This window comes from Canis aureus, chromosome 33 (genome assembly GCF_053574225.1).
Source record: "Canis aureus isolate CA01 chromosome 33, VMU_Caureus_v.1.0, whole genome shotgun sequence".
NCBI lineage: Eukaryota > Metazoa > Chordata > Mammalia > Carnivora > Canidae > Canis > Canis aureus.
In genome coordinates this window covers 17426754-17444221 of record NC_135643.1, presented here as the reverse complement: position 1 = coordinate 17444221, position 17468 = coordinate 17426754, and the positions used below count along the sequence as shown (strand labels likewise).

Below are 17468 nucleotides of genomic sequence, written 5' to 3'. Positions count from 1 at the left end.
ATTAATTTCTTTTAGAAATACAGTAATATATTCCACAGAGAAGACACTGATTATTGGCTACTTACATGGATAGCAGAGTTGAGTTTATAGGTATTTGCACCTCTTTTTGGTCCAATGTCAAAATGACCCTTCATCTAAAATACCTACAACTCAAATAATGTATTTCCTAAAGGATAATAGGGTAGCAATAGTATACATATTATTAAGTCTATCTGGCACTTAAATGGTCTAACAAACAAGCCTTTTCAACTACTAATTTTTTCCAAAGGGGCTGAACCATTGATAATATTTTGTTTCCATCAGCTGCAGAACTATTTGGGGGGGGTGGGGTGGGGGAGGTTATTTTGCTTTAACTAAAAGACAGACAATATTCTACTATTCTGTACAAATTAAATTAGCATTTAGTTAAAAATAAATTTCAATTCAAAACACTTACTTAGTCTGGCCTACTCTGTGGCATCTATCTTCTGCTTGTTTGTCATTGTAAGGGTTACAGTCAATATCATGAAGTATAACAACATTTGCTGAAGTTAGGTTTATTCCCAGTCCACCAGCTTTTGTTGACAGTAGAAACACAAAGATATCCATGTCGGTGTTAAACTCGTCAATTAGGTGAATCCTATAAAATAAATATATTAGGTTAAATTTCACTAAAATGTGTATAACTAAAACTAAAAACAATCACACTACATGGAAAAAAACCCTGATGATGTAAATGGCAATATAGTTACTTTTCCTGCAGTTATTTTATTGATAGACCTTCCCAATTAACCAACTTCTTTTCTATACCATTTCTCTTTCTCCTAATTCTTACTTTAATTCAACTATTGAGGTTTGAGTAGTCCTAAAGAGTTATTTTCTCCTTTGTTGAATGACTTCTAGCTTAATTTAGCATATGGCTTTTCAATCTTCAGCCTTCTGAGAAATCTGTTAGTAGCTGCTCTTGCTACCAGATGAACTAAAGATCTCAAGATCAAACTAGAGCAGTGTATTCTCTTTTAGCATGACTTCTATCTTTAATGTGGGAAAAAAGATTCATTTTGGCTGATAAAAAATAAACTAAAAGATATAATGCAGTTTAAACTTACTAGAAAAAGTATTCCCCCCTTTTTTGAAGACAATCTTTTACTCTTTGGGAATTAAAAAAAAATTAAAAAAACTAAACTCATTCAATTACTATTAAAATATGAAAAGCCCCAAATTTTAAAACAATCTTGGTTTCAAGGTAAGGTGCTTCAAGGCTCTGAATGAATTTTAAAGGAGAAAAACATTATAAATTCTAATCAGATATCAAAATAGATTTCTATACAATTCAGATCAGAAATTGAGAAAATTTTCCTTAAAGCAATGATTTGAAATAACCATACAAAAGACTCAAAGCAATATAATTCAATCAAATATTTTACATATATTTAAAATTCTAACATTTACTCTTACTCTTTGAAAGGGAGGTGGAGATTTTCTGAAACTAAAGTGAAGTATACCAACCTTTCAGAAATCTGAGTCTTCCCATCTAATCTGAGGTATCTATGCTGATGATGTTTTAAGAGAACCTCTAGAATATCCAGCATCATGGTAAATTGGCTAAATAATACAACTCTATCTCCCTGTGAAAAAATATATATGATTAGATACATGGGAAAATAAAATTATAAGTATCTAATGATCAACTGCTTCTTTAATGAAAATCAAGTAATCGTAGCAAAGGTAAATTTCTTGTTATACATAAGTAACTTCTAACTTCAGACCTAAAATTTAATTTTCAGTTTTGGTTTTTAAAGACAGTTAATGAAAACTACAAAAGTACTATTTAAATTATGATCATAACAAATTTAAGCGATTTCATATATAAATGGGTAGTAGTACTTAAATAACATGGTATATTCAAAATACTAATTTTAAGGCAATCTTACAGATTGTCACTTATGAAATAATGGCATTTAACATTATTTTTTAAAAATCATCAATCCTGGGGAGAGAACCTGAGTGGCTCAGTTAGTTAAGTGTTTGCCTTTGGCTAAGGTCATTTCTTCAGGGTCCTGGGATTGAGCCCCTCGTCAGGCTCCTCGCTCAGCAAGGAGTTTCCTTTTCCCCTACCCTCTCCCTCTGCCTCTCTCCCCAGTTTGTGCTCTCTCCCTCTCTCTCTCAAATAAATAAAATTTAAAATAAAATAAAATAAAATAAAATAAAATAAAATAAAATAAAATACAATAAAATACAATAAAAAAATCAATACATATGTATTCTACTAACTTCTATTTTTCTGAGACTCAACAGAGGAAAAGTAATCAGGAAAACATATCCCCAAATATATCCCCTAAATGATCAAATCACTAATTTCTAGAAACATGTATAACAGACATAGGTTAAAACTTCAAGAAAGTCAGATCATGCCAGAATTATTTTAAAGAAGTTTAACTGGACAAACACAAGAGGAGTGGCATTCTTCATTACCTTCTGTTTCAATTCAGATAAGATGCATCCTAAAACTCGGAATTTTCCAGAATCTAAAATCAAGTCCATATCTAACTGGAAATTATTAATATGTCGATACTGTTTACAAAGTACATGTAATTCAAAGTCTGTCATAACTTCCATATCCTCAAAGATCAAGTCAGGGTTAGCCTCACAATGTGTAGGTTCCTTAAAACAAAACAGAACAGTACACACTTCAAAATGAAGATATAATATTTATTTTCTAGGTACAATAAAGGGGTAAAAGTCTTTATTGTTTTAGGGATAACATCCTAAAATATTTAGAGATGAAATAATGTCTAGACTTTGGGTCACAATAATCCCGGGGAAGAGTCTAGATGTAACGAGAGTAATGCCATTCTAAATAACTGTAAAAAAAAAAAAAAAATGGGTGACTATTAAATGGGCAGAGGATTTCATTATACAATTCTCTCCACTTGCAGCACGTTTGAAAATTTTCCATAAAAATTTAAAATAATATAAAAACATTTAAAAAAGAAAATAGTTGCTTGTAACACAAAGACTATAAAGAACTACAGGTGAGTGCTAAGGGAGAATGAGTTGAACCTTATGTTTAACAGTGTTAATAAAGCTTAAGTGTTAATATACTACAAAATCCTTACCTTTAGCATAAGCTGAGACATTTCCTTGAGCTTTTCAGCTGTGTAATATTGGCGATGTAATAAAGGATGATTGGCCATTTTTCTCAACTGCATCATGACATTGCACATTTCTGTGCTTTTTTCTGTGATTCCAAGGGCACACATTAGAAACAAAACACAAACAAAACCCAAGTTGATAGCTGTTTGCTGAAATAGATCTCAATGCAAATAAAGTTTAAAATTATTTCTTCAAATTCTAAGTAATTTTTTAAATTGAGCAAATCCCAGTATAACATGATTAAACAAAATGTAGCTCCAGTACAGGATTATTTTTCACATGAAATTGTAAAAATCAGATTATACCAATGTTATTGATAGATTTTTTCAATCTGTTGAAAAGACCCAAATAGAGTTGCTCCTGTTTCTCTGACATTGCACACAATTCAATTTGGTCTTTCTTGGGGGGTAGCTGCTTGAGAACCTGAGAAAGGAAAACAGTTCAAGCAGATCATTTAAATAAAGAAAACAGTTCTTAAAAAAAAAAAAAATCATAATAAATATGCAGATAAGTTACCTCTTCTTTTACCCTTCTGAGAATAAATGGTTTTATAATTTGTTTTGCGTGTGCTATTCTCTCCTTCTCATATATACTTTGCTCATCTGCTGATTTCTAAGTAAATAAAAGAACATATCCTTTTAGAAATTACTCATTTAATGATCACAGTAACAATATTATATAACATGAAAGTCATCCTCAATACAATGAGTTATTTTCCACAGAAACTCACTTCATTCTGGATAGAATTTCACATTTCAACTCTGGACTATAATCTACTTCTTCAACCTCCATATATATTTTGAAGTTTCATGTATTCTGCTGAGCTAATAAAGCTGAATGTTCTAGGATGGTGTTCAGAAGTTTAAGTCATAACTAATGAAATATAACTAATTACCAGACAAGCTCTCACGAAAGTGTATGTGTACTCGGTATGTTTAAAGAGGAGGGGGGGGAAGGGGAAGAGAAAGAAAGTTAAGTAGAAAACTTATTTGTAGAAAATGACCCCAAAAGAAAGCTGGTACAGGTGATGTAAAATATGTGATCTAAAAGACAGGGATAGTTCCTAGTCAAGACTTGTTAACTTTGGAGAATTAAAGACATGAAATTTCATTCTAAGATGTGAAGCAGTCCTCCATATTCTATAATTTACTAGGCCATCAAGTGGGAGTGAATTCATCAGTGGAAGTTTAAAAGGCAGTTAATTTGCAGTGGAACAATATCATAGAGAATTTTTGCAAAATATACGTGACTTGAAAGAGAGTCACGAATCTATATAAACATTGCTTTACTGGAAAATTTAGAAGTGCCTGAAGGCTATACTGTCCTTTTTCTTTTTAATGCTTATTTTTTAAAAGCCTTATTTATTTATTGAGAGGAGGGAGTGGCAAGAGAGGGAGAGTGGGAGTCTCGAGTGGACTCCCTGCTGAGCTGGGAGCCCAACATGGGGCTCGATCCCAGGACCCCAAGATCATGACCTGAGCTGAAATCAAGAGTCAGATGCGTAACCACTAAGCCAACCAGGTACCCTCTACTGTACCTTTTCTAAGCAACATGCAGAAAATTACTCAGATTTTCTTTGAAATAGGATTTCTTGAGTGTAACTGTAAGAAACTGTTACTTTGGGGTACCTGGGGTGGCAGAGTAGGTTGAGGGTCCGCCTCAAGGCTGTGGCTCAGGTACTGGCCTGCAGGTCGAGGGCTCAGCCAGGAGCCTGCTTGAGATTCTCCCTCTCCCCACCACATTTGCACGCTCTCAAATCAATCAATAAAACTTAAAAAATTGTTACTTTTGAATTTATGGATTTTTATTTCAAAACATATTTCCCAGTACAGGAATTTTCTAGATATTCTACCTTTGTCCAGTTCTATAGTTTACCTATAAAGAAATGCTACTAATTTACCTAATTTTTGTAAGGTAAATGCAATAACCAAACTTTCCCCATTTATTATAGATCTGAGCTCTCCACTAATTTAAAATTGTCATTTCAGAAATTTAGGATATTAAAACCAAAACTTCTGGATACTAATTACAGAAGTCAGCAATTTATCTCCCATTGTATTTTGGCTGACTTCCCAATTCATCCAAGTATAGGGATATCAATTACTTAAATTTATTTGATAATGCATATACACTATGAAAAGAAAAAAAGACAAAAGGCAAAAGAGAAGAATGGCCTATATAAACCACAAAGTAACATATTTGGAAGAAAATATAAATTTATGCTTACTGTCTTAGAAGAAAACATTCTTCGTATTTCACTGGTGCTACTACTAAACATGTGTGGCATAACAAAATTCAACAGTGACATGAGTTCTAAGAGATTATTCTGTACAGGTGTGCCTGTGAGCAGCAATCGGTTATTTGCCTGTGAAAGTAAAATTTAGATTAGCTTTTTTTTTTTTAAGAGCCAAGTCCTTCTTGTCTATATTCTTCAGTAGGAAAGAAAAAATTAAAACCATTATTAATAATGTAACATTCTGTGATAAAAGACTAGTAATTTAGAAAAATTATCATCTATTTTATTTTAAGGTACAATATATAAAACTAATTAATGGTTTCATTTTGTAAGTGGGTACCTAGATTGTACTTGATATTCATAAAGTTTATCATATAGAGCAGGGGTTGGTAATTTGAAGCTCATGACCTAATGGTTTTTACACACTTTTTTAAAGGGTTATAAAACAAAACAACAAAAGCAAAAAACAAGTAGCAGAGGATGGCTCATAAAGCATAAAATATTTTCTGGACCTTTACAGAAAAATCCACTGACCCCTGAAATAAAGTACTAATACATTAAAACATAACTAAAACTTCATTATAATTGGAAATATTCACAAAGTACTCTCTTACATTAATTGTCATTAGGTGCTGGTAGCGGATGGAGCCCATATTCTTCAGCATATGGCCCTCATCAAAAATCGCGTAATTAAGTTTTAGCCGTCGAAACAGACTACGATCATCAGAACTGCTGATTGCACAATTATACCTGTCACCAAAAAAAAAAAAAAAAAAAAAAATTCTCTAAGGCTATCCCTTTAGGAGCCTGGACCACAGTGAGCCTTCATGTTTTGCAAAATTATTTTTATTTATACATTTCTAATAGCCAGTACCTGAAAGATACTAGACATAGTAGGTGTTCAAAAAATTCTGATGCACTTGTATACAATCATTATTTAGGTACATGTAGCCAAGTTATAAAAGCTGCAATGGGTAGGTAAAGGGAAATTTTAATGTTATAATTAGACAACTTCTACACAATGAGGAAGAAGCCAATTTGGGTATAATTTATATGTAATCCACAATTGTTAAACACTTTGCTTCATTAACTGTTCTATTTTCAGAACAAAAGCAACAAAAAGAAGACATGAAATGAAGATATTTAAGAACATAATTCTACTGTATTAAACTAGCACAGTACAACATCCAAGAAAAAAAGTTAATAGTAGCTAGCAGTACTAGACTATATATGAAAATGAAGTCCATTTTATGTTGAAAAGATGAATTTTGGATTCATCTTTTAATCATAGCCTCCTACAGAAGTCAGCAGAAGGAAATAATAACTAAATACTGTCAGTTAATATGAAGCTTGAAATAACCTACATTTAAAAATGCAACATGAAAGCATTAGATTCTCTGCTAGATATTTACACTAAATGGTTACTACCAAGTAATGACTAACTTATTCAAAGTTTTATATTCTATCCTATTTTAACTATGTTTTTTCATTTAGAGTGAGATTCTCCTATATTTAATAATTATTAACATTAATAATTAACACTTATGAGTTAAAATATTACAAATCTTTTTAATGGGATATCTTAAATTTTACTTTAATACAAAGAGTCCTATAAAACTATGCTATCAATCAAGTGGACAAAACCTTTTTATAAGCACTACCAGCCACCTGTTATACTAATAAAAAACTGAAAAATGCCTGAAATCTTTTTTTTTTAAATGCCTGAATTCTTAACCTAAGTCATTCCATTAATTTGTTGCATAGTTCTTAGCACCAACTTCATATTACTAATAGATTGCAAATATTTTTTTTTTAATTTGATAACTACGCAATATCTCCCCTCCAACATTTTTTTTTTCTCAATACTTACGTGGTCACAATTACATTATATTCTTCATATTTACTATGGATGTTATATCTAATTTGTTTACGTTCTTCTTGAGAGCCTACAATTTAAAAACAACACACCCATACTGGTTACATTTACTGTACTTTACTGTATTATTAGGATTTTTAAAATATTTCCAATTAAAGCAAAATGACATTCTTACCATAGTAACAGAGCACCTTTAAAGTGGGGCACCATAAATTAACTTCCCTTAACCAGTTATCTAGGAAACAAGAGAGGTATTATTTGCATCTTCTATAAAAGGTTAGATGTATGCAGTGAAATGAGTTCTAAACAGAAATCATTCTTTTGCAAAATAATACAAAATTTAAAAAAAAAATCACAGACCCATTACAATTTTACTCCTAATGTTTAAAATAATTTTGAAGAGGCAGAAAATGAAAGGTAGAGAACTAACCATTATATTTACAGGTGATGATTAAATTCCAATTTAAAGAGTTTTTTTGGATTATGTCCACACGTATATTCACTTACGCTAGTCTACATCTAATCAATTAATAAAGGAGCAATTTCAGTGGGAATGAACTGTATACTTTCTGATTCAATAAATGTTTAATTAACAATTTAAAAGCACTTGTTTCTCTTAAATTACTCATTAAATTTTTTTTCATTAAAACAACTGGTTAAGTATTAGAAAAATTATCTTATCGATGGTCCTTGATCCATAATAATTTAAAAGCTGAATAACTGACTTGTATTTAAGTTATTTTCTTTTAAAAGATGTCTGGTACAATCAAACACACATACATACACATACTAAAAGGGGAAAAAAGTATAAGGAGACCACAGAATTAATATTCACCTTCACAAACTAAGAAATCACACGTAACAGTTTTCCTTCTCCCTATATAAAACACTATACAGTCAAGTATGGTTGTTCACAGTATTACAAACCTATAGTTGATGCGGGAACAACGATCAAATGAGGACCTTTATTACCCTCCTGATAAAGGTATGCCAGGAATGCAATGGCTTGAATAGTTTTTCCTAGGCCCTAAAATTAAATGTTTAAAAGACAATATATGAAATTTAAAAACAAACAAAAAATACTGGAAAACACAAAAGGAAAAATAGTATTTCTGATTTTATTTTTGATTCCCCATAATGCAATCCTGTAAGAACTCTACCATGTTCTTAGTGCTCAGTGACAGATAAAACAGATCATAACCTCCAAATGATACTATGACTTAGTTTAACGAGCAGGTTGTATTCTAAGTGCTAGTTAAAAAGTGACACATATGAACATGGAAGAGCTTTGCAATGCATTTAAAGGACATAATTTTGGTAGCTTATATAAAACAAATTTTAATACATACTGGGTAGATTAAGAACAATGTTCTAATGACTAATTGGATTTGAACATATGCCCATCCTCTTACCCACTAATTTCACTTCTAAGAGTATATTCAAGAGATAGGAGAACATAAGTCCACAAAGAGACCGGAGTAAGAATGTTGACAGTAGTTTTATCATGATAGCCAAACACTGGAATTGACTTAAATGTCCTTCCACAGAAGAATGATAAACAAGTTGTAGCATATTTATACTAGGGACTACTTCATGCCAATAAAACACCAAACTACTGACACATATGATTCTCAGTAACTTTATCATGCATCAAATGAACCAGAAACAAAAGGTATATACTATATGGCTCTATTTATATAAAATTCAAAATTCAAAAAAAAAAAAAAAAAGCTATGGTTTAGGCATCCAAATAATGGTGGTGGTAATAACTGAAAAGGAGCATGAGGGAATTTTCTGGGATGATGGGAATGTTGATCTGGGGAGGTAGTCACATGGGTGCACATATACATTAAAAAAAAAATCACGAAGCTGAACATTTATGCATTTTACTACAAATAAATTATACATCAATGAAGGTTTTTTTTGTTTTGTTTTGTTTTTTGTTTCTAAAGGCTATTAAGGAGGAGCTAAACATTACCAACTGTTAAGACCTGAATTGCCCTCACTGCCAAATTTATGTGTTGAAGCCCTATCCCCCGATGTGACTATATTTGTAGAGAGGGCCTTTAAGGAGGTAATTAAGGTTGTGAGATCACAAGGATGGGAACCCAATCCTCATCTTAAGAAAAAGAGACATCAGGGATGGGTGCATACAGAGAAAAAGATATGTAAGGACACAGTGAAAAGTGTCCACCTGCAAATGAAGGAGAGAGGCCTCAGGAGAAACCAAACTGGCCAACACTTTGATCTTAGGTTTCCAGCCTCCACAGCTTTGAGAAATAAATTTGTTGTTTTAGCCACCCAGTCTTTATAATGGGAGCCCTAGCAGACCAAGCAAGATACTAACATAAATATAGTGCTTTACAGGTTACAAAAAGTTTTACAAATTATACCTCATTTGATGCCAAATAATACCACATTTTTCTAATATTGGCTGAGATTAGATCATTTGGTAAGGATCAGCCCATGAAAGGCAAAGCTGGGGCCCCACATCCAGATTTGATTCTCATGTCCAGCTTTACACAACTGTAATGTTCTATATTCTATATCTAATTCTATAACTATTTTGAAATTCTGCCTATATTATTTTTCTATCAGATAAACAGCATCTTTGTTATAAGGATAGTATGATGTACATGTGGGAAGTCTTTTTTTTTTTTTTGGGAAGTCTTAAAATACAAAAGATCACTAGAAGCAAACTACGGACTAGGATAACTATGTTAATTTTTATTTTGATAATACATACAATGTATTACATACAATGTAATTTAGGTGTATTTAATAAACATTTTCTCCAATGAACACGACCAATTTTTATTAAATCTTTTAAAGGAGGAAGGACATTAAGGTTAAATTAAAGGTTAAGTTTCTATGTGACAATACCTGAACTACTGGCTGTAATGAACTTCCTTAGTTTAGCTTCAAGCAAATGTGATTTGGAGAAAAAGAAAAAAACACCTCAGGGACATCTAACAAAAGTAAAATGGCTGAAATGATGTTGCTGATAAATGTGTAGATTTATTTAAAGGTACCTACAAATTTCAAAAGAAGCTATAGAAAAGTACACATAACAAAATCTCATTTAGTATTTTATACATATGTATATATATGTATGTGTACATGTGCACACACACACACACACACACACACCTGCAGAAGAAAATAATATGAAAAGAGACACATCAAAATAATACTTATTTCAAGGAGGTAGGTAGTGATCTTGATTTTTATTGTATTTCCTATAGTCTAATTTTTAAAATGCCTATTTATTAACTTGATAATCAAAGAAAGTAAGCCCATTTTTCATTCTGGGAGGCAATGAAGAGGCTAAAGCTAAGAGAAACAATAGAAAATTAGAAGGGGTGATTGGGGTACTAAAAAACTGAAATGAGAACAGTAAACTACAGGGGTCAAGGGAAAATTTCTATTTTTAAGTGACAGAAAGAACGCCTTTTAACGACAAATCAGAAATAGAGTACCACTTACCATTTCATCTGCCAAAATGCCATTAAGTCCATGTTTATGTACCAATGCCAGCCAATTCAAACCAACCTTCTGATAGGGCTTGAGTGACAAACTGGTAGAGAGAGTGACCAAATATTATGGATTTGTACTTCTATTAGTTTTCTGATGTGACGTTTAAGTTTATAATCACACAAAAGCTGAAATACCTATGCCTAGTCTTTCTTACCTTTAACCTGTTATAGAAGCTATTTATATTTAATTAAGAAATTGAGCCTAAAACACAATACTTTTTTTCTATTTTATCAAATTTTATTTTGTATTTATTTTTCTTCTGGCTATAAGAATTATAAAAAAATTTCCATATTCGGTCATAATGTAATGCCACCAAATTCCATAAATGATCAGAATATTAACTGTAACATGTTACTAACCTAATATTTATACTTGAAAATGGTATTGTATGGATTTGAATTTTAACCACATCGAGGAACCTGAAGTATTAGGACAACTCAAGCTTAATTTGCTTCTTTGCTGGGATGACTGAATAAACACTTTCTGAATAAATGTCAATCACCTCTAGTATCAATGGTATATGTAATTCAGGAAGGTATATGTATGTGTTTATTTGTCTTTGAACTATGTATGAATGTAAATTTGCTAGACATCAATGAGTGTCCATGAGTGGAAAGTAGCAGGCAAGTGTCAAAATCTCATTTAATTTGTAAACACAAAATTTGAAAATAACTTGTTTGGAAGGTATTATGGAAGGTTATAATGGATGAAAACAGTACTTTTTCCCCTGAAAGTTCAAGTGGTTAAAAACTAATAGCAGTTATTTACCAAACACCTATTATACACACACACAAATGTCATTTTCAAGCACCATCTCATTTAATCTTCCAACATCCTATAAAGACTGACTTTTATCATTAAGTAGATGAAAAGCTGAAGGCTAAGTAATTTGCCTGAGGCTGCACAGCTACAGTGTTTTATGGAAGGCTAAGATTTTAACTAAAGTCTATCTCACTTGGAAGTTTATTCTCATACTCACTAGGTCAGCATATTTCCCATATTAAGATGGAAAGCCAGGATAAGGCCATGCACCTCTTGTTCTCCAGCTTTTAACCCATCCCCTTAATTTCCTATTACTCACATCCTATCTGCACACAGGGAAGGGGTCTGGACATAGATATGATATAATAAAATGGTTAAAGGGCCAAATTCTAAAATCAGTACCTTATTTAGAACAGCTGTAAAAGAGCTGGGGTAGAAAGCCATCTTAAATCAGAATCTGTGTTTCAACTATGGGGTAATGCAATCTATACATTTCTCATTACAAATAATTAAAAGTATTGGTAGGAAAAAAGATTAGCACTCTTACTGAAGTCTCTGCAGTTCATTTTAAAAATATCTTTGCCTTCTTGGCCAATGTAATTTCTACTGCTGCTAATAAAGTAATAATAAATAAAACATATCATATATATATTTAATTTCCAGATCCAAATGAATTCTTTCTACTACAATAATGGCGAAAATAAATGCTAATATTGGAATGTTTACTCTATTCCAGATATAATGCTATGGGCTTCATATGGATTATTCACTTAATCTACATTATAAAGTAAATAATACCATTATCCCCATTTTTACAGATGGGATCCTCTCTGAGCCTCAGAGAAGGTAAGTAACTTGCCCAAGGTCATATAATGATTCAAACCCATGTCTGCAGTGGCAGTATTCAATCCAGGTCTGATCCAGACGTTTTACATAGGAGAAACATGAAAAAGTTCTCTCCCTCTGACCTACCCATTCTATGGTCAAAACGGAGTTATTTTTGAGTCCCTCCCAAGGACTTAGTCATACCACAGATAAAGTTCCCATTTCATGAAAATAATGTAGACACAGCACATTTACTAATGCATTAAAGAGCCAGCATGCTATCCCAGTGTCAATCACGAATAGCCAAGAAATATTGAGAAACTAGTATAACTGTTAAAATATTCTTCACTATGCATAAAACTTTAAAAAGTGGTTTAGAAATTTTGAGAAGCATCTACTATACAGAATTTTTCAATCAAATAAAATGGTTTCATCCATAATCATAAAGCAGCTCTGGTGGCTGTTTATGATAAGGACATTAAATAGCTTTGTTATATTGAAATATTTTTTAAAAAATACAAGTATCTCTGTGTGTGTGCTTGTGTGTGTGTGTGTGTGCTCTCTACTGGATTTATCTAAGCTACAAGTAACTTTTTGTTGCTTAGTATCCCAAAGGTGCTGCCCATCAACAGATCCTTTTTTCAGAATGCAAAAAGATCAATGAAAATGCAACTTTGACAAAGACATTTTAAATCCAATTCACTTATTATAACAAAGTTTTAAAACAAGGCAGCTGTATTCTTTCTCTAGCAGAGTCTAATATTTAGATGCTGTACAATCATACCTTCCATTTATTACATTTATTTTGACTTTCTATAATTTTCTAAGAATTTTCATGACTGCATATGCACTCCACCAGTTCACAGATCAGGGTTACCCAAATGACAAGAACTACATTCCAGGCCTTCTAAATTAGTTAAGTGCTCTCTTCTCATTAGCAGGTTATAAATATCTTTAAACTGAAAGGTTTTCTTTCATACTACTAAGGAAAAAAATGATTTTAAGTTTTCTGGGATCATGAAAGAAAATGAGACAGAACGTTATTTTGGTTATTTGCTTTGTGAGGAAAAAAAATCCTTCCAGACAGAGTTCTGGTTTCTTTTCAGAGTGAAAATTAAATTGGGTTTAAATCTCCTGCCAGAGAACCTAGTATCAAAATTATTTTGAAAGGTGAGAAAAGCCTGAAATGGAAACAACAGGACTCCATAAAATATGCTAACTTTCAGTTTAAAATGCAGAAATAGTCTAGCGAGACTTGCTGCAAGTTGTTCATATGAAATAGGATTAGGGACACATAGCTGCTGAAAACAGTACATTAGCTTGTACTAACAGTAGTATCCAAACCACTAAAATATTTCTTTCCATTATAATACTTTGAGTTGGTCAAATCACATCTGCAGTACTGTTCTGCATTCACATCATTGTCAAATGGCTTCATAGAAACTGTTTAGAGGGGATCCCTGGGTGGCTCAGCGGTTTGGCGCCTGCCTTTGGCCCAGGGCGTGATCCTGGAGTCCCGGGATCGAGTCCCACGTCAGGCTCCCGGCATGGAGCCTGCTTCTCCCTCCTCCTGTGTCTCTGCCTCTCTCTGCCTCTCTCTCTCTCTCTCTCTCATAAATAAATAAATCTTTTTTTTAAAAAAAAAAAAGAAACTGTTTAGAGCAGGATAGAAAACTATCCTATCAAGTTGAGAACAAACAAAATAAGAATATCCTTGGGCAGATTTAGCCCAGAAAAGACAGGGCACATATAATGAAATATATTTTATACTGAACACCTGAGAAATCTCTTCAGTTAAAATAATTTAAAGCCAATAAATTTTAGATAAATAGCTAAAGTTTAAGAGATAGATATATTAACAGCAGGAATAATTTTTTCTCTTTTCTCTCACTGTATTATTTTAACTTTGGGCCATCTTTAGTTTTGACATTTTAAAATAAAAATTATGAATGCAAATGGCTTTGAGATACATGCAAGACATCTTATTTTCCTCTGCAAATACTTTATTAAGGATTTGGGTATGTCTGTATGTCCTTTATTTCTAAGAGGCAATTTTTGTCTGTTATAATTCATATAAATTTGTAGTAAGAAAACAGTTAACAATTTTCCTACAAAGAGTTGGTTCTGTTAAGAAAAGTAGGATAGTTTAGTCATCAGGAGGATAGTTTAACATTTTCCTCTGTGCTAATAAATCCTTTCCCAAGGCAAGGAAACTACTTTGTATGTTTCTATGCTAAGTAGTGATGATGCCTGGCCAGTACACCAAGTAAAACTGCTTGTGTAACTCTTACACCTTGGCTAAAAGAAAAAAACCAGACAACAAATTTCACCCCCTAAAAGTGGATTTAAATAAAGTCTAAAGAAACTATCTACACAGATGTTTAATAGTTATATTTTGGGCTAGAGCCAATAAGCGCTTTTTTAAAAAAAAATTATTTTTCTCATCTATTAAATATTTCATCAAAAAATTCCTCAGCCTAATGGAAAGTATAGTTTATTACCTGATCATACTATTTACAAGTAACAGGACTCTGGTTGTGGGTTTAAGAGAAATTTTTTAAGTAATGCAATAAAGCACTTGATTTTTTAAAATCCAAATTATGATAAAGTAGACTCAACTGGGTAAGTCTTGTAGAGTGAAGAACTCCCCATATCCAATGCTGTAGAACGAGGAGCAGCTCCAACTACACTTTTAGGAGATGAATTTGCTGACATGGCCATAGTTCTTTCTATGCAACAGAGAAAAGAGCTTCTTTGTGGGAACTGCATCACGTTTCCCTACACCATCCCATAGCACCCTAGAAGGGCACAGAAAAGATTGTAGCTTACTATTAAAGGCCAGTAACCGTATCTTGCTTTTAATTAACCAATGATCAGCAAATATGCTTTGATCATTAACTAGAAAAATACTAGAAGTAAATAAAACCAAGGTAATTAATTTTAATAAGACCCTAGTGCTAACCTTATTAAATATCTATCAGAAATATTCTGAACAGATGTAATCATTTTTAATGTTGCATAACACTGCATAGCATGGATATACCATATAATCCATTCTAACTCTTCATACCATAATTCATTCTAACTATTCTCTGACTTTGGGAATCGGATTGTTTCCATGTTTTTGTCACTATATTATCACAGTAAACAATTTTATACATTTCTTAAGAAGGAAGTATTCTGAATAGTTCTGAGTCCCCAAACCACTTAAAAATAAACTTTTATAAGAAGTTCAAAATAATCTCCCCATCCCAATATCCCAACACCATGCAAAATGGGGGTGTTCATAATAATGAAATGCCATTTTAATATGTACCGGTTGTTGCAGGAATTTTTTATTGAAAGTAATTTAGTGTCTATTTTTTTAAGAAGTCTTTTTTTTTTTTAATTTTTTCTAAGAATTCCGACAAGACATTTTACTGACAGTAGCAGTTTTGGGGAAATATACTTCTTATAATCTTTTCTTAATATAATCTATTTAGTAAGTGTCCTTTTCATTTTTGATGTGTTTCTACTCCAAAAAGAGATTTAAAAATATGGACTTTTCAAAGCATTTAAAACATTAAATAACAGATAAAGGATATTTTAATCATTTCATTTTATTCACAACTAAAAAGAAACTGTTCTAAGACAAATTTTTCATTGATGCAATTAAGCAGCTGACTTTCTGAAGCACCATACTGTCCACCTTTTCAGTTTTTGTGATCATACAGGAACTTGTGTTACCAAATAAGGAAAATATAGGTTATGTAAGACCATAACATTTGCTCCCTCTAAATTAAAATGATATAATGGAGTAAGATACCCTTCGTGGAGTAGGGGGTTATGATAAAAAAACAATTCCTATATCACTTATGTGTCATTACAGGAAACCCTGGGCTTCCCTTCTAACATTAGTTTTCATACAACTTACACACTTAAGTCCCCTAGGCACAATAAGAAAATAAGTTCAGAATTTTTAGACAGCTGAGAAATATAAGAAATAGGTAAATACAACATGTATTACCTCTGGTTTAGAATGGAAGGTTGTTCTATGTTCCATCCACCTCCATTTCCAGTGAGCATGGTAACTTGTTTTGTCAATTTATTTGAAATGTCTTCACATTTGTTCATAAGCCTTATAACTACATCCCTTTCTTGGATCAGTGTTTTACAATGCCATATCAAATCTTCTGATAAGCCATTAGTTTTGGACATCTTTGTGAACTATGGCATAAGAAGAAAAATAATAGTTTAGATCTAGTAAGTAAAAATCCAGTACCAATCTCTTTATGAGGGAAAAATTTTTAATTTTTACTAATGACCTTAATCAAGTGCTAACAGAATCTGTTTCTTCATGTCTACATTTGAATTCCCAAGTTTCTCTTTGATGAATCAAACTCACCATATTAAAATAAGATGTATCCTTCTCCCCAAAATGCACAATCTCAAGCTACTTTGCCCCTACTAGCTGTTCTCTTATAGGAGAAACTCTCAAGTAAACATTAATATCTCCTATGAAGTTTTCTTTTTAAAATCTCACATTCGTCTTTATCACCAAATGGCACCAAATATAATAACTGTATACCTGATTATCTTGCCTCCATTTTTGTTACTTCCCATAAATATTACCATATGATTATAATCTTCCTGAAACATACTTTTTCTCTATTTATTATCAAAGTACCACCTCTTGAGCTTTTAAAACCCCAATTATTATTTGCCACTTAAATTCTGCTCCTAAACTGAGACTATTACTTGGAAAGATACAGCATAAATCAAAAGTTAACTATGCCCAATTCAATAATCTGATAAAACTTTTTTAAAAAGTCAATTTCAATACAACACTTGTATAAATGGTTTTTGTGAAAGCTCAAAGAATTTCTTTCAAAAATGTATTTGTATTTATTTTTCTAAAGGAGACACTGAGGGGCACCTGAGTGGTTCAATTTGTTTAAGCATCCAGCTCTTGGTTTTGGCTTGGGTTATGATCTGAGGGCCCTGTGATGGAGCCGTGCTTTGTTCCACATTCAGTGGGGAGTCTCATTGAGCTTTTCTCTCCCTCTCTGCCTCTCCCCTGACTCTCACATGTGCTCTCCAAAATAAATAAATCTTCAA

General features: G+C 32.2%; 2 protein-coding genes across 11 annotated transcripts in view; one reads left to right on the top strand and one right to left on the bottom strand.

Moving 5' to 3' along the window:
* Positions 1-17468, bottom strand: part of SMARCAD1 (SNF2 related chromatin remodeling ATPase with DExD box 1) — a 78752-nt gene that overhangs the window by 6923 nt on the left and 54361 nt on the right. For all 9 annotated transcript variants that reach the window (XM_077882888.1, XM_077882890.1, XM_077882886.1 and 6 more), the window contains 13 exons: positions 16378-16577; positions 10734-10824; positions 8175-8274; positions 7423-7482; positions 7242-7317; positions 5986-6121; positions 5363-5500; positions 3652-3747; positions 3441-3558; positions 3099-3220; positions 2455-2643; positions 1489-1607; positions 437-619 (listed from right to left, as the gene is read on the bottom strand). In XM_077882888.1, the coding sequence (XP_077739014.1) occupies positions 437-619; positions 1489-1607; positions 2455-2643; positions 3099-3220; positions 3441-3558; positions 3652-3747; positions 5363-5500; positions 5986-6121; positions 7242-7317; positions 7423-7482; positions 8175-8274; positions 10734-10824; positions 16378-16577 (1628 nt within the window). The remainder of the gene's footprint in view (positions 1-436; positions 620-1488; positions 1608-2454; positions 2644-3098; positions 3221-3440; positions 3559-3651; positions 3748-5362; positions 5501-5985; positions 6122-7241; positions 7318-7422; positions 7483-8174; positions 8275-10733; positions 10825-16377; positions 16578-17468) is intronic.
* The window catches only part of HPGDS (hematopoietic prostaglandin D synthase), a 59840-nt gene that overhangs the window by 35727 nt on the left and 6645 nt on the right, over positions 1-17468 (top strand). For both annotated transcript variants that reach the window (XR_013371258.1, XM_077882897.1), the window contains exon 7: positions 12365-12392. Coding sequence is in view for 1 of the 2 variants with exons in the window: in XM_077882897.1 (XP_077739023.1) it covers positions 12365-12380 (16 nt within the window). In the remaining variant the exon portion in view is untranslated. The remainder of the gene's footprint in view (positions 1-12364; positions 12393-17468) is intronic.